Below are 26,130 nucleotides of genomic sequence, written 5' to 3' on the forward strand. Positions count from 1 at the left end.
AAGTTTGGTCGGAGCTCACTGATGAGAAAAGGTAAAATGTGTAGAGTTTGTCTCTCAGCTTCTCTTCTTTCATGTTGCTCTCAGCATCTCCTCTCCTCTCTCCATCTGGCCTTCCTTCATCCCTCTTTCCATGGCCCGTCTCTTCCTGGCTGCAGTGGCTGACATGAGAGAGAAAGAGTGTAGAGAAGAATCCAGTAAAGAGTGAGGTGTCTTCCTGTGAGCACAGAGTGTGAGAAAAAAAATGCGAATGTTAAAAAAAAGAGTAAAAGACTGAGGGACTGTGGAGAAATTTATTCAGAGGCTGAAAAATCAGAATAAATATGTCTGAAAGAGCAAAAGCTGTGATGAAAGCAGCTCTAAAAGTCCTCTGAGGAACTGACACCATAAAGGAAAAAGCTCCTGGTTTCTGCTGTCAGTATGAAGCAAAGTCCAAAACATTTCACCATCTGAGATCAGATGAAAACCAAGAAAAGATCAGAAGGAAGTGATGAGAAGCAACAAGTGAATGAAGCAGATCAATAGTTTAGTCAGGAGGAAATCAGAGGAGGAGAGAAACTCGCTCAACACATCAGTTCTAATCTAGTGAAGACCTTTTGGCTCAAGCTGTAACAATATTCCACCAAAGCAAAGTCAATCCACAGGGAGGAAGGAGCCCCGTCCTGGAGAGCAGCTCACAGTGGAGCAATCAGCAACTTCTCCATCATTTCTTTCTGCCTTTTAACATGCTCAGCTCCTCACTGCTCCCCTGTCAAGACAAAGAAAGACAAAGAATCCTCTGTTAGTGGGATTCAATCCACTTTTCACCTGGAATCCATGTTTGTGTCCACACAGCAGATCAAACAGAGAGAAATGTGTCCAAAGTCTTCAGTTCAAACACCACATGTTCATGACATGTCACATCTGGAGCTGGACTGGAGTGTTGGAGACTACGGCCTGATTTCTGACAGGATTCACTTGATGGACTCACTTTCTTCAAGGATGGATCTTCTCCTGATGTCTTCATCAGGAAGTTTCAGAGGCTGGAAAACAAAGAGCAAAACTTGTTGGAAACACATGAAACATGTTCCAAAGCAAGAAGGCAGCTTGAAGGCAGAAACAACAGAAAGGAACATAAAAACAACACTGAAACATCCTGATGAAAGGAAATAGGAAAGTACTCACTGTTAGTGGCTCTGAACCCTGAAAAACAGCAGGAGAAAGAGGGAGGAGGTTACCATGACAACCACTGTTTTCCACTCTAAACCCTCCTTCAGGTTCAACACACACACATCAATGATCCTGATGAGGAAAGGAGAGTTTCTACTTTACCTTGAGGTTGTTTCTTCTTGTAAATGAAGAGTCCAATGATGCAGCCGATCAGGAGGAGCAGAGCAGCAACAACTCCTCCAGCAACAGCTCCAGGAGAAAGTCCTGCAGAGAAACATCTGGTCAGTGAGGAGTGTCTCTGTTTCCATCCTCTAGATTCCAGATGGATTGTCAGAGGTCGTCTCCCCTGATCAATAATCCTCTCCTGCCTCATAGAAACAGAAGAAGCAGTGGATTGTGTTATCAGAACAGATTCTTCCTTCTTCAGATGAGCTCCTCAGACAGAGTCACGGAATGATGTGAGCAGAAAACAGAAATTCAGAGAATCAAAACCAAAACAAGCAGAAAAACTGGACGGTGGTGAGAAAAACTTTTCAAGAGAAACTCAGAAAAAGCAGGAAGTTATTGAGCTTCTTGAACTGTTGAGCAGATAAAAACACACTGATAGGAGTGAAGCTGCTGTCAACAAAGAGAAACATCAGAACGGAACAAAAGACACATGAGAGAATGAGAGTGAAATGAAGAGTCTCTGACCTCCATCATTTGTCTTCCAGTTGGTCCTGATGTCCCGTTTGTTCAGTCTCTTGGAGACTTCCTGTCCTCCATCCAGATGAAACACACAAATGCACCTCCCCCAGTCTTCATCTTTGACCCCTGAAAGATCCAGATCAACGCTCATCTGGAAGCTCCCGTCATGGTTGGGGAGGATCTCTCCTCTGACCACGTCCTCATGGAGCTCCTCCTCGTCTTTCTTCCAGAACAAGTCGGCTCTGTCGGGGTAGAAACCTGTAGCGTGGCAGGTGAGCGGAGAGGAGGGAGTCTTCTGGAGGAGAGACACTGAGGGAAGATCTGGAGAACAAGCAGGAAGACACCTCACTCTTTACTGGATTCTTCTCTACACTCTTTCTCTCTCATGTCAGCCACTGCAGCCAGGAAGAGACGGGCCATGGAAAGAGGGATGAAGGAAGGCCAGATGGAGAGAGGAGAGGAGATGCTGAGAGCAGCATGAAAGAAGAGAAGCTGAGAGACAAACTCCAAACATTTTACCTTTTCTCATCAGTGAGCTCCAACCAAACTTCACATACTTCTTCAGCCAATCAGGACAAATCTGGGTCAGGTAGTGCTTCCACTGATCCACCTCTTTGTTATTTTCCCACTTGTGTTTGGTGGGAACAGCCTGTTGAACTGGAGCGATCCATGTTTCTGTCTTCAGGTCCAGAACAATGAAATCTTCTCCATCGTAACCAATTTGTCGAAATCCGTTCACTTCATCAGTTTCATCGTTCCATTCACAACCGATCATCTTCTGGAGAATATGAACACCTGAGAGACAGAAAGACACACACACACACACACACACACACACACACACACACACACACACACACACACACACACACACACACACACACACACACACACACACACACACACACACACACACACACACACACACACACACACACACACACACACACACACACACACACACACACACACACACACACACACACACACACACACACACACACACACACACACAGGTTGGGTATGGCTATTCTTGTGGGGACCTTCCATTGACTCCCATTCATGTCTAACTCCTCACCCTCGCCCGAACCCAAACCCATCCCAAAATAATGCCAAACCCTAAAGAAATGTTTTTGCACTTTTACTTTCAGCAACATGGCCAAGAAAACACTGTTTCCCCTCGTGGTCAAAGGGGACCCAAAAGTTGTCCCCACGAATTACATTTCTTCTGGTTTTCCCCCACAACCATAGGAAAACCAGTCCACACACACACACACACACACACACACACACACACACACACACACACACACACACACACACACACACACACACACACACACACACACACACACACACACACACACACACACACACACACACACACACACACACACACAGTAGGCACATTTACATGGGCCCCGTATAATGAGATTGTAGGGTGAAGCAGATTTTAAATGTGTCATATAAACACCTGAGTGGATCGGCTTCACTCGGAGCGAATTGGCCAATTTCACTAAGCAGCTCTCACATTTCTCTGTGGATCTGCTTTGATTCTACTGGAGGAGGACTGGATCTGACCTGACCAGCTGACTGTGTGTGTGTGTGTGTGTGTGTGTGTGTGTGTGTGTGTGTTCTTGTATTTCTATCCTTGTTGGGGCCAAATGTCCCCACAAGGATAGCAAAACGTGGAACGACGTGCCTTGTGGGGACCTTTTTCCGGTCCTAAGTAGGAGAAACAGTGTTTTCTTGACCATGTTGTTGTTACTGAAAAAAGTAAAAGTGCAAAAACATTTCTTTAGGGTTAGGCTGTGTTGTGGTGTGGGTTAGGGTTAGGGTAAGGGTCAGGGTTAGGGGCTAGACATGAATGGGAGTCAATGGACGGTCCCCACAAGGATAGAAATACAAGACTGCGCGTGTGTGTGTGTGTGTGTGTGTGTGGACTCAGTGAAGATACGATCAGCATAAAATACAAAGTTCAATCAAACCTCCAGTTTGGTTGAAGCGCTGCTTGAGGAGCTCAATGTTTGGTTGGAACCATTGCTGATGTTCCAGAGCGAGATTCGAGTTTCTGTCCCAGAACTGTGAGTCTACTGCTTCATTGACCCAGTCCTGTGTGGGAACCAATCTCCTGGTGTTGCTGTCGTAGTGCTCAATCTGAAGTTCATCCACCAAAACAACCATAACAAACTCTGGAAAGTTTGGAACTTGAGAGGATCCAGTGTAGAAATACTTGAGAGAGTGAATTTCTGGAAGAAAGAGAAGAGAGTAAATCAATCAATAACATTGACAGTCCAGCCTGACTGGATATTTACTGTTTCCCTCTGATCTGGCTGCTTCTTCCTTTTCTTGTGTAAAGTGTTGAGCTGCTTTAAAGCCTGAATCCATGAGATTCAAAGAGCATCTCTTCACTCTTTTCTTCACTTCATCTGGTTGGAAACACTTGATGAGACCAATCAAAGCTCACTTTCTTCTCACTGATCAACTATTGATTGAAAAGCTCTTTGGAATTTCTTCAGCTGCTTTCATTCCAGCTGACAACAGGAAACATTCAGAGGACTTTGAACAGACACCAGAGCAGAACAACAGCTGATCACTGGACTGTTGATCAGCAGCTTTGACTTTCTATTAGACAGAATGAATCCAGATGTGTGATCAGGAGAAAGACAGTAGAGCAGAGAGACAGCAGAGACACTGAGGAAGATCACTTCACATCACTGATTAGTCACACATGGAATACTGGATCAATATCATCTATTGATCCCTCCTTCCTCCTGGCCCTGGACTGAGTGTGTTCAAGCCTCCTGCTGGTGGTTGTGTGTTGGATTCCCTCTCTCTTCAGCTGTCCTGCTCCTGGCTCTACACAACATAAGAACCAATCAGAGTGGAGCAGAGTGTCTCTTCACCGGACTGCAGCAGCTGATTCTCCTCTCATCTCTTCTCTCTCTTTTCTCTTCAATAAACCTTCATTCAAAATGATCACTTCTCAACACAAACAGTAGAATCAACTCAGAACTCTCCAGGGGGGATAGAGGTTTACAGAAACTGCCAAAATGAGTCCAGATGTTCAGTTTTTGTTTCCTTCTGATGAAGAGAAAAATGAATGGAGTCGATGTTCTGCTTGACCTCACTGTGAAAAGCAAGAAAGGAAGTTTTTCTGACTGAACTTACATTTGTGAATGTGGAGTTTTGCCAAAGGAATGATTCAATTATTATTTCTGTTCAAGTCAAGGAGGCCAAAAAGTACATCTCTCCACAACAGGTGAAATTAATATTATATTTATTGACTGAAAAATGATGTTTGAAAAGGAGAGAGCATGAGAGGAAGGCCTGGTAAGGAAGAGATGAGCTTTATACCAGAATGAGATCAATATTGTCGTTACAGGTTCGAAAAAGCTGAATCCACCCAGTTTGGACTAAATATGGAAAAGTCTGACATTCCATGGAGTTCAGCTTTTTAAAGAAGAGTTTCCAGCAGGTTATTTTAAAGGAGTTTTTAAAGCAGAGAATTCTCCTGAAGTAGAAAGTAAAGTAAAGAAACTCACGTTTCTCTTCAGGATTGACAGAGTTCTTCTACTAACAGAACAGGAGGAGACGAGTTCCTTTTCCTCTTTCTGGATGTTTAAACACACCTCACACATTATTAAAGAGCAACACACAGCTGGAACTAGATCCCAGTGATCGGGATCAACGGGATCCATCATCTGAGTGGATCAGTGAAGCCTCGGTCTCCTCCACACTCCATATGGGATCAATAGTCTGGAGCTCCACTACTGATCCAGGATCAGACTGAGATCAGGATCAACACAGAACCAACTGTTCCACATTCAACATGAAAATGAAGACCGTTGATTTCTCCAATGAGGCTTCAAATGTTTCCAGACAGAAGAAAAGAAGGAAAAAGAGATTTTCCTCAGAAGAAGAGAAGCTTGTCAATCAGAGGAGAAGTGGAGAAAAAGCTGGAATCCTACCTGGAGCCCCGCTGGGGATTCCCAGCAGGAAGAAGAGAGCCAGGAAGAGCTGCATGCTTCACATCTCCTCTTTCTTCTAATGAGGCTAAACTCACTTCTGACAGCAGCAGAGACACAACTCACTGTTTTCTAGGTGAGCGTTCGCTGTGAAGAAGAAGAAGAAGCAGGGAATGAAAGGAGCCAAAAGAGGCTGAAGCTGTTTGAACCAATGAGAATTCAGTGTGAGTGTTGCTGGGTGGAAGACACTCAGTCAGGATGTAGATAAAAGAGTTTAGGTTCGATACAGATCTGTGGAAAAGACGACGTGTGTGTTTCGTTGTGGTTGTTTCACCTGTCCGGTTTGAAGGGATTCATCCTGCAGACAGAAAGATCTTCATTAAGTTCCCACTGCTGTCAACATGATTCATGTGGATTCAGCTGCATCAGGTCAAACTGAAGAATGAAGCTCTCCTCAAGTCTGTAACACTCCGGTTAAACATGAAATAACAGACAAAACAAAAAATAAAACACCTTGGGATAACTGTTATGAGGAATGAAGAAGAAAGATGTACGGAAAACTTTAATGCCGTTATTGATCAGACCAAAAACAAACTTCACCAACAGCTTCAGAGGGATTTATCTCTACAGGTCAAAGTTCACCAACTTAAGCTGAAGGCTTATCTCCTCTTGCAGATGCAGCTCCTCCCTTCATTTGTCAAGATGCAGTTCTGAGCTTCCACTGATAAAATACTTTTAATTTTTGTGGAAGAATTAGACACATCATGTTTAAAAATATGTATCATTATGAAAACATATGTTCCCCCCCCCATCTACACTGGGCTGGAGCTGGGACTGCAGCTGCCGCGCTTACCTCAGATATATCCATTGTCTGCTGAACATCCACTGTAGAATGGTGGAGAATATGAAATAAAGAAATAAAAACCTCCAATGAAGAGAAGAGGAGGCTTTAAGTCTGTTAGTTGTGACTCAGCTCACAGTAATCAGCTCTGGATTGATTTGCTGGAGAAATTTAAACTCCTCCTAACTTCAACCTTGTTATATGGAACTCTGTTAATGCAGCAGGGGCTGATGGGAAGCATCCAACCAGAAATGAGTTTAAATCTGAAATGTAGTTGATATCAAAGAGTTGTCTGGACTTTGACTTTGAAAAGGTGCAGAAACAGGAGCAGGAACATGAAGACAGAGCTTCTGGACCATCTGCTTGCTGTCTTTCTCCTCTATTTCTGGACTTTCAGCTTCCAGCTCCTCTTCTTCTTTCCAGTTCAGTCAGCTTTTCTTTCAGGTGTGTTTTCTTCTTCCAGCTTTGGGACATGGTTTTCAGAGCTTGGTGTTTGGTTCCGGCGCTCCTTGATGTCAGTAGTGTTGGTTTCCAGCAGCGAGTGATGCTGGCTCCACTGCAGCAGTTTGGGATGTTTAGAGCTTCAGAACTCTGAAGAAGAAATGAGCAGAAGCACAAAGAAACACAGAAAGAAGCTGGAGTCTCCTCCGTCTGAGCGCCGATGGCTCACAGCTCAGCTGCTCAGTGGAGCTGGGAGCGTCTCTGAGGGACTGAACCGCTGCTGCTGCTGCTGGCTCCACATCAACATCCTCCCAAAGCTCACAGTTTGTCATTAAACTGCTGCTTTTATGGTAAAACCAGAAAACGGCTCATTTCCTGGAATCTGATTATTTGAATTTAACAGAAAATCAAACTAACTGAAGGTTCTTTGCCTGTAATTTAAGGAAGCATCGTCGGGTCTACGTAGTTTAGAAATATCAGATGAAAGTTTTCCAGCTGATGGTCAGTGACTGCAGTGTGTGTGACATGCTTCCCTTTCATTGACAACACTGTTCCCTCTACTTCTTTTCTCAGTGGCATCTTGTGTTTTGTGGCATATTCTCCTCATGCTCTGATGTGAATTGTTCAGGTTTCAGTGGGAAGTAAAGCATTTTCTATTTGTTCCAGATGGAGAGCATCATTTCCAGTGGCTTTTACAATACACAACATTTACATTCAATATTCACTGGTCAGCTTCACAGTGAATTTTAATAACTACTGTTAACATTTAGTAAATGACATGTATTTGAAAAATAAGCTGACAACTCAGCATTAGATCCTGATGTGAAGTTCTATTCAGAGGCAGCAGAGAAAAGGCAGGTTTTTTGGCAGAGCTGTAGCTGAGAACAGAGCATTGATGATACTGTCTGGTCACTGAACTCATCCAGCAGATAAAATGTTGATTAGCAGCTGTGTGTGTCATTATCTTCATTCAGGAATATTTTCCATTTGATTTCTCCGGCAGACACACCAGTGACACACTGTGTCTTTATTACTGTTCTGACTGACTGACGGCCGTCGCTTCTCCTCACAGTTTTTGGTCCATTTCAACCTTTGAGGTCTGGACACAGCTGGCATCACCACTTGTATCTACTTAATGATATGTTATAGCTAGGGATGTGCGAGTACCGATACCAGGTATCGGTATCGGGCCGATACTGGCCTTATTTCAAGGTATCGGGTACTCGTGAAGGCTACCGATGCCAGCCGCCGATACTCACGGCAAGAAAACCCCACACGTAGTAAGCCCTCCTAACCAGCAGGTGGCGGTAGTGCAACCGAATGGGATGCAAGCTGCAGACAAACATGAAAGAGGAAGAAGCTCCTCTCTGGGAGTCGCTGACAGGCGCAGGGCAACACTGCAGTGGGCTGATTCTCCAGGGCTGTGTTCGAAACCGCATACTGTCTGCTACATCCTTACATACTCATACTATCCATCCTGCATCCTGCTTACTCAGTCCATCAAACAGTATGCGAAGCGTTTACACTACAGCATACAACATAATAACCCACAATGCATTGCACTTCTTCCATGAGCAGAAATCGATCTGCTAAAGCTGATTTCACTTTAGCTCTAAACTCGTCAAATGTACAACTTCATCGAGATGTTTTTTAAAATTATGCGACAAACTGGTGGCTGAGAGCCCGAGTGTGTCGTTTATTTGTCTGAATATCAGCCGTTTATGATTTTGTTCGGACGAATTCGGCGAAATTCAAGCCAGCCACAGTGAGCAACGCACTTCCGGTTATTTTCACCAAAATAAGCCACCTCTTTCCCTTTCTCATGCAAAACAACCTCAGTGATAAATCTGTGCTTTTACTTTGAAAACAAGAAGGCAATCTTTCAGCAATATATCTCGCTTAACATCGCCGTGTGGACCGGTGTCCCGTTAACGGACCACTTATTATGCCAATTATGATGCTTTACCGACGGAGAGTATTTTCGGCTCTTCAACAAAGATCGGCTCGCCGTCTTCGGTACATCATGGTCGCTTTCAGCATGGACTTGTTCTCAGATGTAAGGGTTTTTTTTTTTTTGTTTTTTTTTTTGTTTTTACTATTTTTAATCATTGTCAATCCAATCAAAAATCTCGTAACATAACATACCTACAACCACAAACAATGGAGGGAAAATTGAATCTCGAACCATACTCAGCTTGCTAAATGTACATCATGAAGAAACAGTCATTGTGAACTGAATAAAGTTTATTCAAATGTCCGTCGCGTTGCATCTTGGGCAATTTCAGTATGAGTAATGAACACACGATGTATACTCAACATTTCTGGCGAATGCAGTATGCATCCGGGAACTTCTCGCATACTCAAAATCGCATACTGCCAGTGTAAACACACTGCATACTCAATAAGTTAGTATGAGTAGTACGTAAATCAGAAGGCCTGGATATGCTGTTGTTAGTGTACGCTTGGTAGAAGGCGCTGAGTTGCCAACTCAAAATCTGATTGGCTGAAGCAGCTGTCTGTTTGACGCTTCACTTTACTTTACTGCGCCATCAGGAACGAACTGTGAAGGCCTCAGGCAGATTTCTTTGACCCTAGCAACAGATGATGCCTGAAATCTGATTGGTTAAATGATTTAATATGAAAAAAACATGTCTGGAAGCAGCGCAACCACGGGAAAACTATGAAAGGAACTGGAGCATACCGTTTGGAATCATTTATTAATTATTTATGGACAAAATATTGTAGCGGCCGTGAGGACCGCTGGGTGTGGCTGCACGGGCCAGCCTGCTCCGGAGAGCCACAAGGCATTGTGGGTGGGAGTTATTCTGGACATTTGGGGGCTTATTTTATGGGCCATCTGAGTTACTGGAGTTATGTTCATGCTTATTTGTGTTATCTAGTTCTGCTTCACAGTTCTGTGTTTATGTTGTGCGTTTTGGGGCATCCTCTATTTTTCATTGTGGTCTCATCGTGAGTGAGAGGGTCACGGGGGGAAATCACCGGGGGGGGGGGGGGGGTGCCACTGTTCGATGCCCATCCTGAGTGCTTGGTGACTTGTCACAATAAAAGTCTTGTGTTAATCTCAAATATTCTCGTCATTTCGCTGCTTACATCCGCTCCAAACGCTACATTTGGTGTCAGAAAAGGTCCCGGGAAACCAGAGAGGAGTGTCGCCATGAGGGAGTTGCCACTCCAAAGCCTCCTCCCTCACTCAGAACAATGCCCCATAGTGGGACAGTGCGGCCATGCCAGAGGGCTGTACTTGTCCTGCTACATCGATAAATATCCCTGTCATGCACTGGTGGACACTGGGTCTACCATATCACTAGTGTGCCCCGGACTCCTCCTCGGCACAACGGACCTTCCCTCTGCTACCTGAGCCCCCACCGACGTCAAACTTTTGACTGTCTCCGGCGAGAAGATCGGCATGGCAGGAAGGAAGCATCTGACCCTCCACGCTGGTGACCGGGAGATACGGCACGAATTCTGGCTCGCCGACATCCAAGCGCCATGCATTATTGGGCTGGACCTGCTAAGCAGTTGGAGAGCGCAAATCGACCTCGCCAGGGGGAACATCGTCCTCGGTTCCCGCATCTTCATGCTGCTACCAAGCCAAGAAGAAACCTGCACACGAGAGCAAGAGGCTAACTCCGCTGCTAAAGACCATGCACCAATCGCCTTCAACGAGCAAAGCCACGCCCCCTCTGAAGAGCTGTCCTCAACAACGTCCGCAGATGGACTCACTGGCTGGGTCGCAGGTAGGTGACGTGTGATGTGGTAAGTGACGCACTTCCTGTGAGACGGCAGATTCAAACTAGCGTATTGGCCCGAATATAAGACGATGTTTTTTTCCAGAGATTGCGTCCTCAAAAGTGGGGTCGTGTTATAATCGCGGACTTACGGTAGATGGTCGATACGCATCCGCGCCGCTAGATGGAGCCAAAGTATCATTGACCAGACAGCGAGTGGAGCGATGAAAGGAGATCAAATGATCTGATGAAAAATGGCGGATCATCTGGAACAAAGGTGCTGAACGCTGGACAACTGAGCAAACAAAGAATGAATGAATGAATTTTTTTTTCGAACATGTATAAAAAGAAAAAAGATAAAAAGGAAAGTTAATGCGAATCAAAGAAAAAAGAAAAAAAAAACAAACAAAAACAAACAAAACAAAAAAAAACCAACATAACAGCATTGTTCGAAAAAAGGAGTAGGAAGAAGTAAACACTTTTTAGAGATTCCTACCCCTTTTTAACTATTAACAAGTTTTAACATCATACATCATAGGACATCACATAATATATGTATACATATACCGTGCAGATATCCCTATAAATACATAATATATACCCACACATACCATATAGTTATCCCCATAAATATATACTATATAACAGAATAATTATAATATAACTACAGTATAACAGCAATATATCAATTTCCACTATATGTATAATACTCAACACCATTTGTTATCATCGTCCAGAGTTCCAGACTTCCTCCTCCATATACTTATTAAGAAATATTTTTTTGTACTTTTTTTTTAAACAGATTTATGTTGCTACTTTGTTTTATTTCTGTCTCCAGACTGTTCCACAGAGCCACTCCACAGCTTGACATGCACATACTTTTCAGTGTAGTTCGAACTTTTGGTTTTTTATAATTCAGGTCTCCTCTTAGATTATATCCACCCTCCCTTTCTGCAAACATCCCCTGTATATTTTTTGGCAGTAAATTATTTCTTGCTTTGAACATTATTTGTGCTGTTTTGAATTTGACCAGATCCATGAATTTCAACAAGTGTGATTTTATGAATAGTGGGTTAGTGTGGTCTCTGTATCCTGCATTGTTTATTATCCTAATTGCTCTTTTCTGTATCGTGCATATCGGCTGTAGAGTGGTTCTGTAGCTGTTTCCCCAGACCTCAACACAATAAGACAGATATGGCAAAAAAAGTGCGCAATATAAGGTGTGCAGTGACTTAATGTCCAGGATATGTTTAGTTTTCCACAGTATTGATGTGCATTTTGCCAGTTTTGCTCGTATGTAGCTCACATGAGGTTTCCAGCAGATTTTGTTGTCCAATATCACGCCAAGAAATTTAATTTCACTTACTCTCTCTATTTTGTTATCATCTATTATGAGTTCTACATTACAATCCATTCTGTGTCTCCCAAACAGCATGATCTTTGTTTTACTTAGATTTAATGATAATTTATTTTTATCAAACCATAGTTTTAATTTATTCATTTCTGTTGTGATGGTCTCCAAAATCTGCTGCAAATTCTCACCGGAACAAAAGATATTTGTGTCGTCCGCAAACAGAATAAATTTCAATAATTTAGATACACTACATATGTCATTAATATACATTATGAATAATTTTGGTCCTAATACTGACCCCTGTGGTACCCCACATGTAACATTCATCAGTTTTGATTTATGATTCCCTATCTGTACAAACTGTTGCCTGTTTCTTAAGTAACTCGATGTCCAACTCAACCCAACTCCCCTAATACCGTAGTTATCTAATTTCTTTATTAATATATTATGGTCAATGGTATCAAATGCTTTCTTTAAATCCACAAATAGTCCTATTGCTACTTTTTTATTGTCTATACAGTCTGTGATTTCTTCTATTAATTTCATTAATGCCAGAGATGTTGATCGGTCCGTTCTAAAACCATACTGACTGTCCGTTATAAGTTTGTGCTTTTCAATAAATTTATCCAGTCTGTCCTTAAATAGTTTTTCCAGTATTTTGGAGAATTGGGGGAGTAATGAAACAGGCCTGTAGTTTGTGAACTGATGTCGATCTCCGGATTTAAACAGTGGTAATACTTTAGCTATTTTCATTTTGTCTGGGAATGTACCTGATTGAAAAGACAAGTTGCAGATGTAGGTGAATGGTTTTGCAATCCCTTCAATAACTGACTTTACTGTGGACATGTCTATATCATTCCAATCTTTAGAGATTTTGTTTTTACAGTTTCTTACATTCTCTACAATTTCTTTTTCATCAACTGCACCTAAAAACATTGTATTTGGATTCCTGTACCCCATGTCTTCTATATCCCCCCTTTCTGTTGTCACTGGTTTCTTTATTTTCGCTGCTAAATCTGGTCCCACATTTACAAAGAATTGAGCGTCTGCTTTCTTTAACCAAGCTGCTGTTGCACCAGGTTGTGAAGCTGTTGTTGGGTTTAAAGATCTTTGTTGTTGTGTGTCAGCACACATATTCAGCACGTCTTTCTTGAGTGTCCGTTCTCTTAGGTTTTGTGACCAATGCTGATTGTTTATTCTCTGTGTGTGTTTGTTTTGAAGCTGCAGGTTCATATTCCTTTGCCATAGGGTTAAGAGTGTTGCTTGTTGTCATTTTCTTTTTCTCCTTCTCAAAGTAAGAGTTCATGCCATCTGCTGATCCATGAGAAGAACTTCTTTGATCCGAGAATTGCAGAACTTCCAGCTTAGCAGCGGAGGCAGCCAGCTCGGTTTCCAGTTCAAGCCGCTCTTTTTTCCGTCTTATTTGTTGTTCTTGTTCCTCCAGTGCACGTTGTTCCTGCTCCCTTTTCCTCCTTATTTGTTGTTCTTGTTCCTCCAGTGCATGTCGCTCCTTTAACGATGACATGCGAGCGAGAAGTGCAGCTCTCTCGGCAGCAGCTTTAACTCGTGCAGAGGAAGTTGTGCTTGACCTGCAGCTGGATGTACTCTTGTTCCTGATTCTACCCGCATTCGAAACACTGTCGTTGGGATTGATGTCATCCTGATGAGATACTCTCCCCTCATGACTAACAGCAACACTTTCACGCACACCATCACCTGACAACCAGCCCTGAGTGTTAACAATAAACTCATCATTGAACATCATTTTCGCTTTAAAACATATTTCATGCCGCTCTTTCTCAACATGTGGCAATAAACTCAAAACAGAACCATGAATTAACCTTATTTCAGTACATAACTTAAGTAAATGATCAAGACCACTTTGCACATCTCCCACTTTGCATTCTTGCATCCAACCTTGTATCTTGTCTCTTAACTGAGAAGCTTTGCTCAGCTTACTTTTTCTATCATGCTGCAAACACTCCAATTTATGTGCAAGAGCTTTGGCAGAAAGCTTTGGCACTCTTTTAGTCAGTTGTGTGTCACTATAGCTGGTCACTGCTTCCAGTGCACCAACTGTGGACACGTTCACACCAGAATGTGTGTCTTGCACGACGCGCTTTTCCATTTAAACAAAATAGTCAGAGTCAATCAACAAAAAGAAATGCTGCAGCGTCGTTGTGTTTTGTTCATTTGCTTCCACAACCAAGGTTTGGGTTTATGCAAGTAATGTGTGCACACTAAGTTTTATGGCCAATTATCATATGGTAGCGCTCTCCATACCTTGTCCAGAAGAGTCAGCTCCATCATCCATTCAAAAGAAATCCCACGGCGTCCTCAGCGCTGCACAATTAAGGAAACGCACACCTGGCTCCTTGCCAGGCTCCGTCTCCGACGCTCACTGCCGCACCGCAGCGGCCGCTCGCCACCCCGCTGCTCGGCTCCGCTCCTCCACGGCCTCCGTGCCCAACGATGCCGCGAAGCGGGGCTCCTCCACTCCGGTGTCCTCTCCGGCAGGTGAGCTCCGCAGCGCCGCGGTGACGCACCAGTCACTCGACTGTCCTGTCTGGTGCGCTCTCCGACACCAGTGCGGTGCGCTGACAGGTGTGCTGCTCACAGCGTGATCCACATGCGGCTTTCCACCAGAGTTCTTAGTCCTTGTAACCTCCTTATGAGGAAACGGTTTTGACTTGAATGTAGGGGCAAAGCCTATGCTTGAAGCCCCTACGGCTTCTACCCGGAGTTTTTAGGCTGACACGCTGGCTCTTGAATGGAGTGAATAACGCAGCTGAGGTGATTGTTTGCGTCAATGAAATATGTCCATTTATTTCCACTTCTTACAAATTTCACCACAGGATACGAACCACACAGCGATGGCGAGGCAGCAGCGACAGCGCTCAAAACCGTGTTTCCTCTCACGGGCAGCAACCCCTGTCAGGCCGTGATTACTTCCTATTTATACTTCCGGTGCTAATTGGCTCCAACAGTCCAAATAATGGTGGAGATATTGTTGATTTAAAATGGATAGGCATTTTTAGGCGAACCTTGCCACCAAAATCCCTAGGGTTTAACAGGTTAGTGGAGCATTTTGGATCACACCAGTAAAGTAATGCTTGAACTTGAAACTGGAAACACTTTGTAACCGACTGAGAATACTATAAATCTCATTAAACAGAGATGGAAAACAAAAGAAAATATGAATTAAAAAAAGACTAGAAGACTGAGGGATTCTGGATTATGGAGAACTTTATTCAGAGGCTCAAAACACACCATGAATATGATTGGAAAAGAAAAAAACATCTCAATAAATCATCAAGTCATCTCCATGCCATGTTTTTGCCCCCACCATGTACCACAGACAAGCTGAGGAGCAGGCCTTGATTAGATTCACCAGGTGTGGTACATGGTCAGAGCAAAAACATGGCATGGAGATGACTTGATCAGGCTCCAATCTCCCACCTCTGGGAACTGACACATTAACGGAAAAAGCTCCTGGTTTCTGCAAATCTGAGATCAAATAAAACCAAGAAAAGATCAGAAGGAAGTGATGAGAAGCAACAAGTGAATGAAGCAGATCAATAGTTTAGTCAGGAGGAAATCAGTGGAGGAGAGAAACTCACTCAACACATCAGTTCTAATCCAGTGAAGACAACCTGGATTACCGTAATCCCCTCATCCTCATCACTTCACACTGACATTCAAGAAAATGGAAACTGATTCATTTCATGTTTCATCCTGGAGAGCAGCTCACAGTGGAGCAATCAGCAACTTCTCCATCATTTCTTTTGGCTCCTGCTCCATCAGACTCAATGACTGGAGCCTCTTCAGACTGTTCCTTTCATTAAGAGGTTTTTAACATCTTCTTCTTGGCTGGATCTTCTCCTGATGAAGACGGAAGTTTCAGAGGCTGAAAACAAAGAGCAAAACTTGTTGGAAACACATGAAACATGTTCCAAAGCAAGAAGTCAGCCTGAAGGCAGAAACAACAGAAAGGAACATCAAACAACACTGAAACATCCTGATGAAAGGAAATAGGAAAGTACTCACTGTTAGTGGCTCTGAACCCTGAAAAACAGCAGGAGAAAGAGGGAGGAGGTTACCATGACGACCACTCTTTAACACTCCAAACCCTCCTTCAGGTTCAACACACACACATCAATGATCCTGGTGAGGAAAGGAGAGTTTCTACTTTACCTTTAGGTCGGTTCTTGGACCAGAGGACGAGTCCAATGATGCAGCCTGACAGGATGAGCAGAGGAAAAAAACTCCCATACAATCCTCCAAAAACAACTCCAACAACAGCTCCAGTGGGAAACCCTGCAGAGAAACAGCTGGTCAGTGAGGAGTGTCTCTGTTTCCATCATCTAGATTCCAGATGGATTGTCAGAGGTCTTCTCCCCTGATCAATAATCCTCTCCTGCCTCATAGAAACAGCAGAAGCAGCGGATTGTGTTATCAGAGCAGATTCTTCCTTCTTCAGATGAGCTCCTCAGACAGAGTCACGGAATGATGTGAGCAGAAAACAGGAATTCAGAGAATCAAAACCAAAACAAGCAGAAAAACTGGACGGTGGTGAGAAAAACTTTTCAAGACAAACTCAGAAAAAGCAGGAAGTTGTTGAGCTTCTTGAACTGTTGAGCAGATAAAAACACACTGATAGGAGTGAAGCTGCTGTCAACAAAGAGAAACATCAGAACGGAACAAAAGACACATGAGAGAATGAGAGTGAAATGAAGAGTCTCTGACCTCCATCATTTGTCTTCCAGTTGGTCCTGATGTCCCGTTTGTCCAGTCTCTTGGAGACTTCCTGTCCTCCAGCCAGATGAAACACACAGCTGTACCTCCCCCAGTCTTCATCTTGGAGCCCTGAAACATCCAGATCAACGCTCATCTGGAAGCTCCCGTCATGGTTGGGGAGGATCTCTCCTCTGACCACGTCCTCATGGAGCTCCTCCTCGTCTTTCTTCCAGAACATCTGGGCTCTGTCGGGGTAGAAACCTGTAGCGTGGCAGGTGAGCAGAGAGGAGGGAGTCTTCTGGAGGAGAGACACTGAGGGAAGATCTGGAGAACAAGCAGGAAGACACCTCACTCTTTACTGGATTCTTCTCTACACTCTTTCTCTCTCATGTCAGCCACTGCAGCCAGGAAGAGACGGGCCATGGAAAGAGGGATGAAGGAAGGCCAGATGGAGAGAGGAGAGGAGATGCTGAGAGCAACATGAAAGAAGAAAAGCTGAGAGACAAACTCCAAACATTTTACCTTTTCTCATCAGTGAGCTCCGACCAAACTCCACATACTTCTTCAGCCAATCAGGACATATCTGGGTGTAGTAGTACTTCCAATAAGCCAAATCTTCTTTGTCATTGTCCCACTTGTGTTTGGTGGGAACAGCCTGTTGAACTGGAGCGATCCATGTTTCTGTCTTCAGGTCCAGAACGATGAAATCTTCTCCATCATACCCGTATTGATGAAATCCGTTCACTTCACCAGTTTCATCGTCCCATTCACAACCATACATCTTCTGGAAAATATGAACACCTGAGAGACAGAAAGAGACTATTTTTTTTTATTTATTATTTTTTTTAATGCTAATTGACTTCAGACATGTCAACAAAGACACAGATCCAGTATTTACAAAAGAATATCTGTTTATAAGACCTATATATGTTTAGAAGTGTCCCCCTCCTCTCTGCACTTGCTCAAGAAGGAATCAACTTGACTGTTACTGTTCATAGCAACTATCAGAAGTCGATCTGATGACTGATGCTGAGCTGAAGAGTAACGGATGAGGATCTATCACAGAGAAGGCTGTAAAAACCACGTAGCAAGCAGTAAAATGGTCTGAAACACTCAGTCAACACAGTAACTACACTGGTTTTGCTTCTGTGACTGATTGATTAATAGGAACCCCAAAGCTCTCAATCAATGAGTTCTCGATCCCCCATTAAAAACCAGAGGGACTGGAGTCTTCTGGGTCATGGCTCCCACACTGTGGAATGCTTTGACCTTCTCTGTGCGGTCTGCCAGTAGCCTTGCTGTGTTGAAATCCCTGCCCTGCGCCCTTTGGCTGAGCAGAGTCACCTCTGCTTGTTGCAACTTTCTACTTCATTGCTGTTTTGTTTCTGACTTCCTGGTTCTACTGTCCTGTACAGCACTGTGGCTGGCCATAAGTCTTTTTTAAACATGCTGTGTAAATAAAAGAGAGATTGACATTGACACTGTGATCAACTGAACGTGATCCAGATGGAAGAGAAGAAGTCAAGCTGCTGAACTCTTCAATCGGTCATATGAATTGGTGTCAACACACCACTAATGACTGCAGGCAGAAAGACAGTGGACTCAGTGAAGACAGGATCAGGAAAAAGACAAAGTTCAATCAAACCTCCAGTTTGCTTGAAACGCTCCTTCATGATCTCAATGTTTACTTTGAAGGTTTGTTGATCTCTCAGAGATACATCACTCTCATCCTCCCAGTATGTTGGATCTTCTTCTGTGACTTTATTCATCCAGTCCTGTTTGGGGACTACTCTCCTGGTGTTGCTGTCGTAGTGAGTGATCTGAAGTTCATCCACCAAACCAACAACCACATACTCTGGAAAGTTTGGAACATTCGAGGCTCCAGTGACAAAATACTTCAGAGAGTGAATTTCTGGAAGAAAGAGAAGAGATTTATAATTAGTTAATGACAAGCACATACACTCAAACATGATGACAACAGAAACAAATAAGATCTTTAATTTGTCAAAATTTTAAGGTTTCAGTTTTATGTCCTGAAAATATTTTTTTAACAAAACTTTAACTTCAATAGATATTTAGATGAAGTAATAAGTGATGCTCCTTCACAATCAACAAATAAAGCATCTTTTTTTTCTCCTGCTGTGCTGAATATCTGGATATTAATTCATTTTAATTAGTTTATTTAAAATGTATTACCTGTTATTAAATGTTCAAACTTTTCATTGTTTCAATAAACAATTTTCAGTTTGCAGCTAAATCAACCTTCTTTTTAGTTGTTTGTTTAATTTACCACCATTGAAGTCTGAACTTTGGATTTTAAATGAGAACCAGTTTAGATTCAGAAGAGTTTCAGTCCATTTGTTAAAACCACATGACTTCTCATTCTGCAGCTGACTGAGAGTTTAATACTTTATGATGCAGATGAATGTAAATTCACTCACAACAATGGAGCTAACTGTCACCGCAACATCTATGAAGTTCATTTCTGTGTGTACATGAAAGTGTCTTTGAAGACGTCACTTTCATGTTTGTGTGTTTCTGAGGGGAATGTTAAAGCTACACCTAAGGAGTTATTTAAAGTAGAGAATTGTCCTGAAGTGAGTCCAGCGTCTTCATCAGTGAGAACATTCTTCACAGGATGAGTTCTGTCCTTCCACAACAAGCTGACAGCTCGTTAGTCAGTCTCAGGAACTAGTTAGTTGTCCACAAACAGAGACAGAGCTGCAGACGTGAAGCATGACGTCATCTGCCGTTCATCACGTGACCACTGACAGCTTCCTCTGTGAGAGTTCCTTTAGGTGGACATAGGGTTGCCAACTCCCAGAGATTGAAATAAGGAACACCTCTCGCGGGCAGCTGAAAAAAACTGGGTTTTTGGGGGGTGAAAAACGCATATATAACAGCATTTTGCCACAGTTATACCTATTACAGACTGTAAAAACACATTAGGTTACTGCATTACACCTACAGTAGCAAGATTGTAATAACTCATGATCAGCTTGATCTGTTTGTATTTGAGGCCTACAGTGAGACAGTTATCATTCCAGTATCATCATCATCATGGACAGCAGCTCTCAGCCACTGCACCGGACGGTAGAGGAGCTCAGCAGCTCCTTCAGAGGAGACTGAGACCCTCAGAGCAGGAAGGAGTGATACCACAGGTCTCTCATCCCCACCGCTGTCAGACTGTACAATTCTACTGTGTGGAATATGTGCAATAATCCTGGACATTATAATATCCTGCACCCCCCCTAAAGAAATTCAGCGACACTTTATCATCCATTCACTCTGCTGTATCCATTCACTCCGCTAAAACATATTGTACATATTATATATCATACTGTATAATTATATATTGCATCATATATTGCATATTGTATTGTATATATTGTATATAATATATATATATATGTATATCCTGTTATATTTTTAAGATTCAGGTTGTACATACAGTTAAATCTTTATTGTCTTTTGCTTCTATTATCAATCCTACTATGATTTGCACTATCATTTGTTAATTATTGCATCATTCATTACTTTTGCACCCCGCTGTGGGTTCTATGAGCCGATACACCTGTAAATTTCTCCACTGTGAGATTGATAGAGTCTTCTATTCTATTCTATTCTATTCTATTCTATTCTATATTTATTGCTAAATGTGCAAAATAACATCAAACAGCTGCTGTCGCTTCTGGATTTTAACATGTTCTTTTTTTTATTTTCAACTAAAAAAGTGCAAAATCAAAGCTGAAAAACCTTCTGAACAAAAAAACCAACAAGGTGTAATTTCTAAACTGAAAACACACCACAGTCTGCAGCAGCAGACACACATCAATGAACTAAACATGATATATCCGATATGGAAACAGCACAAACTTACATGTTACTGGAAGCCATGCTGCGCTGCTTTAATGTTTTGATTTCCTTCTTCCCATGCGCTCTGTGACCAATGAGCTGCCGTAGCCTACTAGGAACGGTCTTTTTTTGACCAATGAGATAAGAGTGATTCTGTTGTCGAGCCATCTCTGTCAGCTCATTGGTCACAGAACGTCAGAGAGCCGGTGAACATTTTACCGTAAGTTTTCAAAAAAAAGCGCAAGTTCCTTTTCTCACGTTTTGACTCTCACAAAAATACGGAACAAAGTGCGTTCCTTTTCATCTCAGTACGGAACGCACACTTTTACATCCAAATACGGAACGATTCCGTTTTTCAAGGAACGGTTGGCAACTCTAGGTGGACACTAGATGGCGCTGATGGCCTCTGCTCATGTTTCTCTTCAGGATTGACAGAGTTCTTCTACTAACAGAACAGGAGGAGACGAGTTCCTTTTCCTCTTTCTGGCTGTTTAAACACATCTCACACATTATTAAAGAGCAAAGAAAGAGAAAAGAAGGAAAAAGAGATTTTCCTTAGAAGAGGAGAAGTTGGTCAATCAGAGGAGATGTGGAGAAAAAGCTTGAGAATCCAACCTGGAGCCCCGCTGGGGATTCCCAGCAGGAAGAAGAGAGCCAGGAAGAGCTGCTTGTTTTACGTCTCCTCTTTCTACTAATGAGGCTAAACTCACTTCTAACAGCAGCAGAAACACAAGTCACTGTTCTTCATGTGGAGAAGAAGAAGCAGGAAATGAAAGGAGCCAAAAGAGGCTGAAGCTGTTTGAACCAATGAGAGTTCAGAGTGAGTGTTGCTGGTGGAAGACACTCAGTCTGGTTCCTACATGAAACTAAACTCCATTCAGCTTCACAGTTTCTTCTTTTTTCCCCTTTCAAGCTCATTTCTACAGTCTGGACAAATCAAAACACTGATGAGTGGAGACTGTTAGTGACAGGAGCGTTTCTTCATCTCACAGTGATCTTTAATCTCCTTCCTGATCAGTTTTCTAAGAGATGAAAAGACAAATAGACAAATGGCGCCGAGGTGCAAAGTGAACAGTTAGCCTGGAGACAGGAAGCGGCTTATCAAACTATCCTGGCTAATAAAACCATACTGGCTTATAAAACAACAACTCAGCCTGTTTTTAAGACTCTCTGGATTCAAAGACAGAGAAGAGCTCAAGCAGCTACAGTCCAGACTCCACAATCCTTTCTCTAACAGACACATAAAACGTTAATACAAACTAGACAAATCAGTAGATTAAAAAAGGAACCATCAGTCTGTTTAGTTTATATCTTCATTTGTCTGAGTTCCAGAGCTCTCTCTGTTCCTGGATCAGGATTTTACTTCTGCTGAGTAGCTTCTCTGAACCTGGGATCTGGAATGAAAACAGTCGTGCACTGCATCGACCCCACACGTGCGCGCGCACGACTGTCTCCATGCACAGTCATTAACGTGCAATAAAAAAACATCCAGTGGGAGTTTCATCTAAAAAATGAATTAAGTTCCACAATTCAATAGTTTAAAAATTTTCTTATAATTTAACCACTAATAGTTTTTAAAAAGTTTGGTTTCCTTTTCAAAAGCGATGATAGAAGGTTTTGTTGTTGCTCAATGTATTTTTATGAATAATGGATTACTTAATTACAAACATATAATTTAAAGGGACTTAAGGCAAGATTTGTGAAAAACTTCACATGCATTTCCAGTTTATTCAATATTAATGAGTCGTGAAGCATTAAAAACCTAAAATAACAGGCCAATCCGCGTATCTGTCTGTTGCCTTATACAGGCTGTGTGCCAAATAATTTGTTGCTGTTCGGGGTCCGAATTTCAGGCACAATCGTGGGGATGTGACGTAAATTGACGCTGTATGCGCGTTGCCGAACAGGAAGAACATGGCCGCCGTGGACACGGACTCAAACACTGCTGGGATCAGGGGCAGGCAGTGTTGCCAACTTGGTGACTTTCTCGTTAAATCTGGCGACTTTCCAAAGCCTCTTGGCGACTTTTTTTGTCGAAAGTAACTAGCGACAAATTTAGCGACTTTTTCAGGTGCTCTGGAGACGTGACAGGACGTCTCCGCTGTCCTCAGCTAGCAGCGGGTGCTGCGTGAGCCCCTCCCCCGTCCCAAAGCACTCACAGGCGGCCAGTCTCAGCAGCGCTCCCTGCTGCAGTCAGAGCAGAGGAGACCCGAATAAATATTGGATATGCATTTGATTCATGGAGGGAACTTCAGCTGCATTTGGGAGTGAAAACGGATGCTTACAAAAATCACATAATATGCGCTGTGGTCCTGCAGTAAACCGCGACGTAGTAAACAGCATGAGCATCCCTGGTGCAGCGCTGTGAAGCCGGACATTCTGTAAAATGTTTGTGCGCGCTCCCGTGCCGCCTTCGCTGGTGGCTGCAGTTACCTGCAGCGCCTATCGCGGCAGCACTGAGGTACATTTTGAAAAGTTGCCTTAAGTCCCTTTAATTTTTGTTTCTTTTTCTGTCTGTCGCTGTGGAAACCAAAAATCTTTCTAATATCACAACACATCCACCTGTGATGCAGTGGAATCAAGCGCGCCTCCCAGTGCCTCCACCTCTGAATCAAGCGCTCCTCCCGGTGCCTCCACCTCTGAATCAAGCGCGCCTCTCGGTGCCTCCACCTCTGAATCAAGCGCGCCTCCCGGTGCCTCCACCTCTGAATCAAGCGCTCCTCTCGGTGCCTCCACCTCATGAGAAGTTGGCAGAACTTGACCCCAACATGTGGGCTGCACTGACAATCTCCACCACAGTTCCTGTTCCAGTGGCTGCTGCTGAAAGAAGCCTGATGTTTCATATTGTGTCCCATTTATACTTCATGTTAACTGTTCATATTGCATTTCATGTAATCATTTTTATTTACATTTATTTATCTATAATTTATGATCTTGTTTATTGGGAATTTGCTTTCCTTAAATAAAAACTGTCAAAGAAAAAGCTATTAAGATTCTTGTGAGTATACAGTACACACTGGTGATGAAGGGGGGGGGGGGGGGGGGGGGGGGGGCACCTAAAATCTTGCTTCAGATGCTGGATTGGTCAAGGCATTTCTTCACATCCTGATAAGACAAAACGTGATTTGACTTGATGCTTCTTGTTTTGTCCCTGATGTGCACAGATGTGAGCTGTGTTTGTCTTCAGGAGAAACTCTGCTGAAGCCTGAGACTCCTCAGATCTGGTTCATAGAAACTCCCGGCTCCATGCTGAAGCTATTTTCTGAGCTGGAAGGCGGCAGCTGTCACTGCATCACTACTCATTCTCTTTCATTTGATTACTGCTGCAGAGTAGCTACTTTATTTTTGATTTTTTTAAAATTTCCTCTTAACAAATGAACAACGTTCCCTGAACCCTGGCAAAATATTCAAAGACGTGCATGCAAATAACCATAAATTAATGACTGGAAATGTAAATAAGTAAAATAAAATGACAACTAATTAAAATTACAAAAACAGACCATCACAGTGTGCCATGAGAGCACAGAATAAGAATCTAATCAAGCAGGATTCCAAGAAAACTCTATCAGGACCTGAATATCTGCAGTTTTCTTTTCCTATTTAACAATATCTTTCTGAGGTAAGACTTTGAGCTCGTTCTTTAATCCACCTTTGAACACATAATTCCATAACAGTGTAAACATCTCTCTCTAGTTTATGACAGTCCAAAGTTAAAGAGCAATAACTGCAGTAAGGAGACATCAAACTCCTCAGGAAACAGATTCATGCTCTGGACACAAAGCTTGGCTCATGAAGGGCTTTCCTTCAAATGACGAGGTTGATTCAACCAACCACATTCCCAGAAGAGATGGAACTTTTCACACATTTTCACAAACACTGAAATAAAAAAACATGTATTCTCTGCTTTTCACTCATAAACCATCTGACTGAGGCTGTCTGGTGTGAGATCAGTTGGTATCAGCCTCTTCTACTGAAACCGTTCATGTTTCATGTCGACAGACTGAGTCTGTGTCTGAAAACAAGCATCTGCCTTTCTGAACGTCTTCTTGGATATTGTCTTTACAAGCCTCTACTATTTTTTGATGAATGAATCTTTTAAGGATTTCAGCCATCAATTACAGGACAGGGAGAGTTCACTTCTACCATGTACAGAATGTGTGACAGAGTCAACTGTTCAATTCTGGAAGCAGAAGCTCCAGAAGACAGATGTTGGTATGAAGCCGTAGACATTTGAATAATTAGATGAGGATTAGATGAAAAACTGAGAAAATGACGCATTTTTATAGAATCTGATTCTGTCATTTTAACAGAAAAACACTAACAAATGGTTCCTTGTCCCGTCTTCCTCCAGGAGAAACAGACACATAAGAAAGAAATATGTATTGAAAAAAAATAGAAGAAGAAAATCTAAAATTGTAAATAATGAAGATAAAAATGTGACAGTAAATAAAAAATGTCACTAAATAAATAGAATGTCAGATGAAATTAAAATACAGAAACACATAATCTGGAGAAAAGAAACTGTGAAAGTAGAACAATACAGAAAAAAATACTGACGTCAAAGATAATAAGGAAGGAAATACCAAAATGAAAAAAAAAAACACACCAAATAAATTGACTGATGTGAAAAGGACAAAATAAATTTATACTTTCGGTCACATTTTATAGGTTTTCTCAGGAAAAAACATTTTTTTTGTATGATTTATTGCCACATATGTGTATTTATTAACCCATTTTGTGTAGTTCTGTATCTATTTGTAATTGTGGCAGTTTCGGTCCTCCATATGATTCAGAGATGTGTCGAAAAAGCTTGAGAATCCTACCTGGAGCCCCGCTGGGGATTCCCAGCAGAAAGCAGAGAGCCAGGAAGAGCCGCATGTCCACCTGTCCTCTCTTTCTTCTCACTGAAACACTCTGAGCGTCTGAGCTGAAGAAGAAGGAAACAAAGAGGGAGGAGGAAGCTGCTGGAGCCAATGACAATTCAGAGTGAGTGTTGCTGGGAGGAAGAGACTCCTCTTTCTTCTTTCAAGATTCAAAAACATTTCTTCTTTTTTCTTTTTCCCCATTCAAGCACTTCAAAAACACCTGGAAAACAAAAACATTAATTGTTAATTGTTTGTGACAGGAGCGTTCATCCTCCTACTTGGGTATTGCACAAAACCAGGATAAGGGATTGAGCCGGCAAACTGTGGTTATACTGGACGAAGTTATCCTCAAGTCGATTGCACAGAATCTGGCCAAGTTTATCTCGGACAAGTCACCATGGTGATTTATTCTCTGCAGCTAACCTGCTCCACAGCAGGCTAACTACCCAGGATAAGATTAAACTGCTGTCAACAATGTGAGAAATGG

The 26,130-nt window shown here is 42.6% G+C and overlaps 1 protein-coding gene across 3 annotated transcripts; it reads right to left on the reverse strand.

Annotated features, from left to right (window-relative positions):
* Positions 1 to 276: 276 nt before the first annotated feature.
* LOC115409376 (class I histocompatibility antigen, F10 alpha chain-like) lies at positions 277 to 25,667 on the reverse strand. Of its 3 annotated transcripts, XM_030120535.1 has the most exons (9): positions 6,136 to 6,408; positions 5,805 to 5,948; positions 3,822 to 4,082; positions 2,353 to 2,628; positions 1,840 to 2,154; positions 1,309 to 1,410; positions 1,162 to 1,179; positions 968 to 1,019; positions 277 to 745 (listed from the first exon to the last, which is right to left on the reverse strand). In XM_030120535.1, the coding sequence occupies exons 2-8, from the start codon at positions 5,857 to 5,859 to the stop codon at positions 1,003 to 1,005; spliced, it is 1,044 nt and encodes a 347-aa protein (XP_029976395.1). In that variant the 5' UTR covers positions 5,860 to 5,948; positions 6,136 to 6,408; the 3' UTR covers positions 277 to 745; positions 968 to 1,002. The 3 variants fall into 3 exon arrangements, 2 of the variants coding, with proteins under 2 accessions (XP_029976395.1, XP_029976394.1); XR_003933942.1 differs by lacking the exons at positions 968 to 1,019; positions 1,162 to 1,179; positions 1,309 to 1,410; ... (3 more) ...; positions 5,805 to 5,948; positions 6,136 to 6,408 and adding exons at positions 15,928 to 16,093; positions 16,234 to 16,251; positions 16,381 to 16,503; ... (2 more) ...; positions 18,569 to 18,835; positions 25,602 to 25,667 and having other exon boundaries at positions 277 to 652; XM_030120534.1 differs by lacking the exons at positions 1,840 to 2,154; positions 2,353 to 2,628; positions 3,822 to 4,082; positions 5,805 to 5,948; positions 6,136 to 6,408 and adding exons at positions 16,933 to 17,247; positions 17,446 to 17,724; positions 18,569 to 18,835; positions 25,602 to 25,667.
* Positions 25,668 to 26,130: the final 463 nt, after the last annotated feature.

This window comes from Salarias fasciatus, chromosome 22 (genome assembly GCF_902148845.1).
Source record: "Salarias fasciatus chromosome 22, fSalaFa1.1, whole genome shotgun sequence".
NCBI classification, from domain to species: Eukaryota; Metazoa; Chordata; class Actinopteri; order Blenniiformes; family Blenniidae; genus Salarias; species Salarias fasciatus.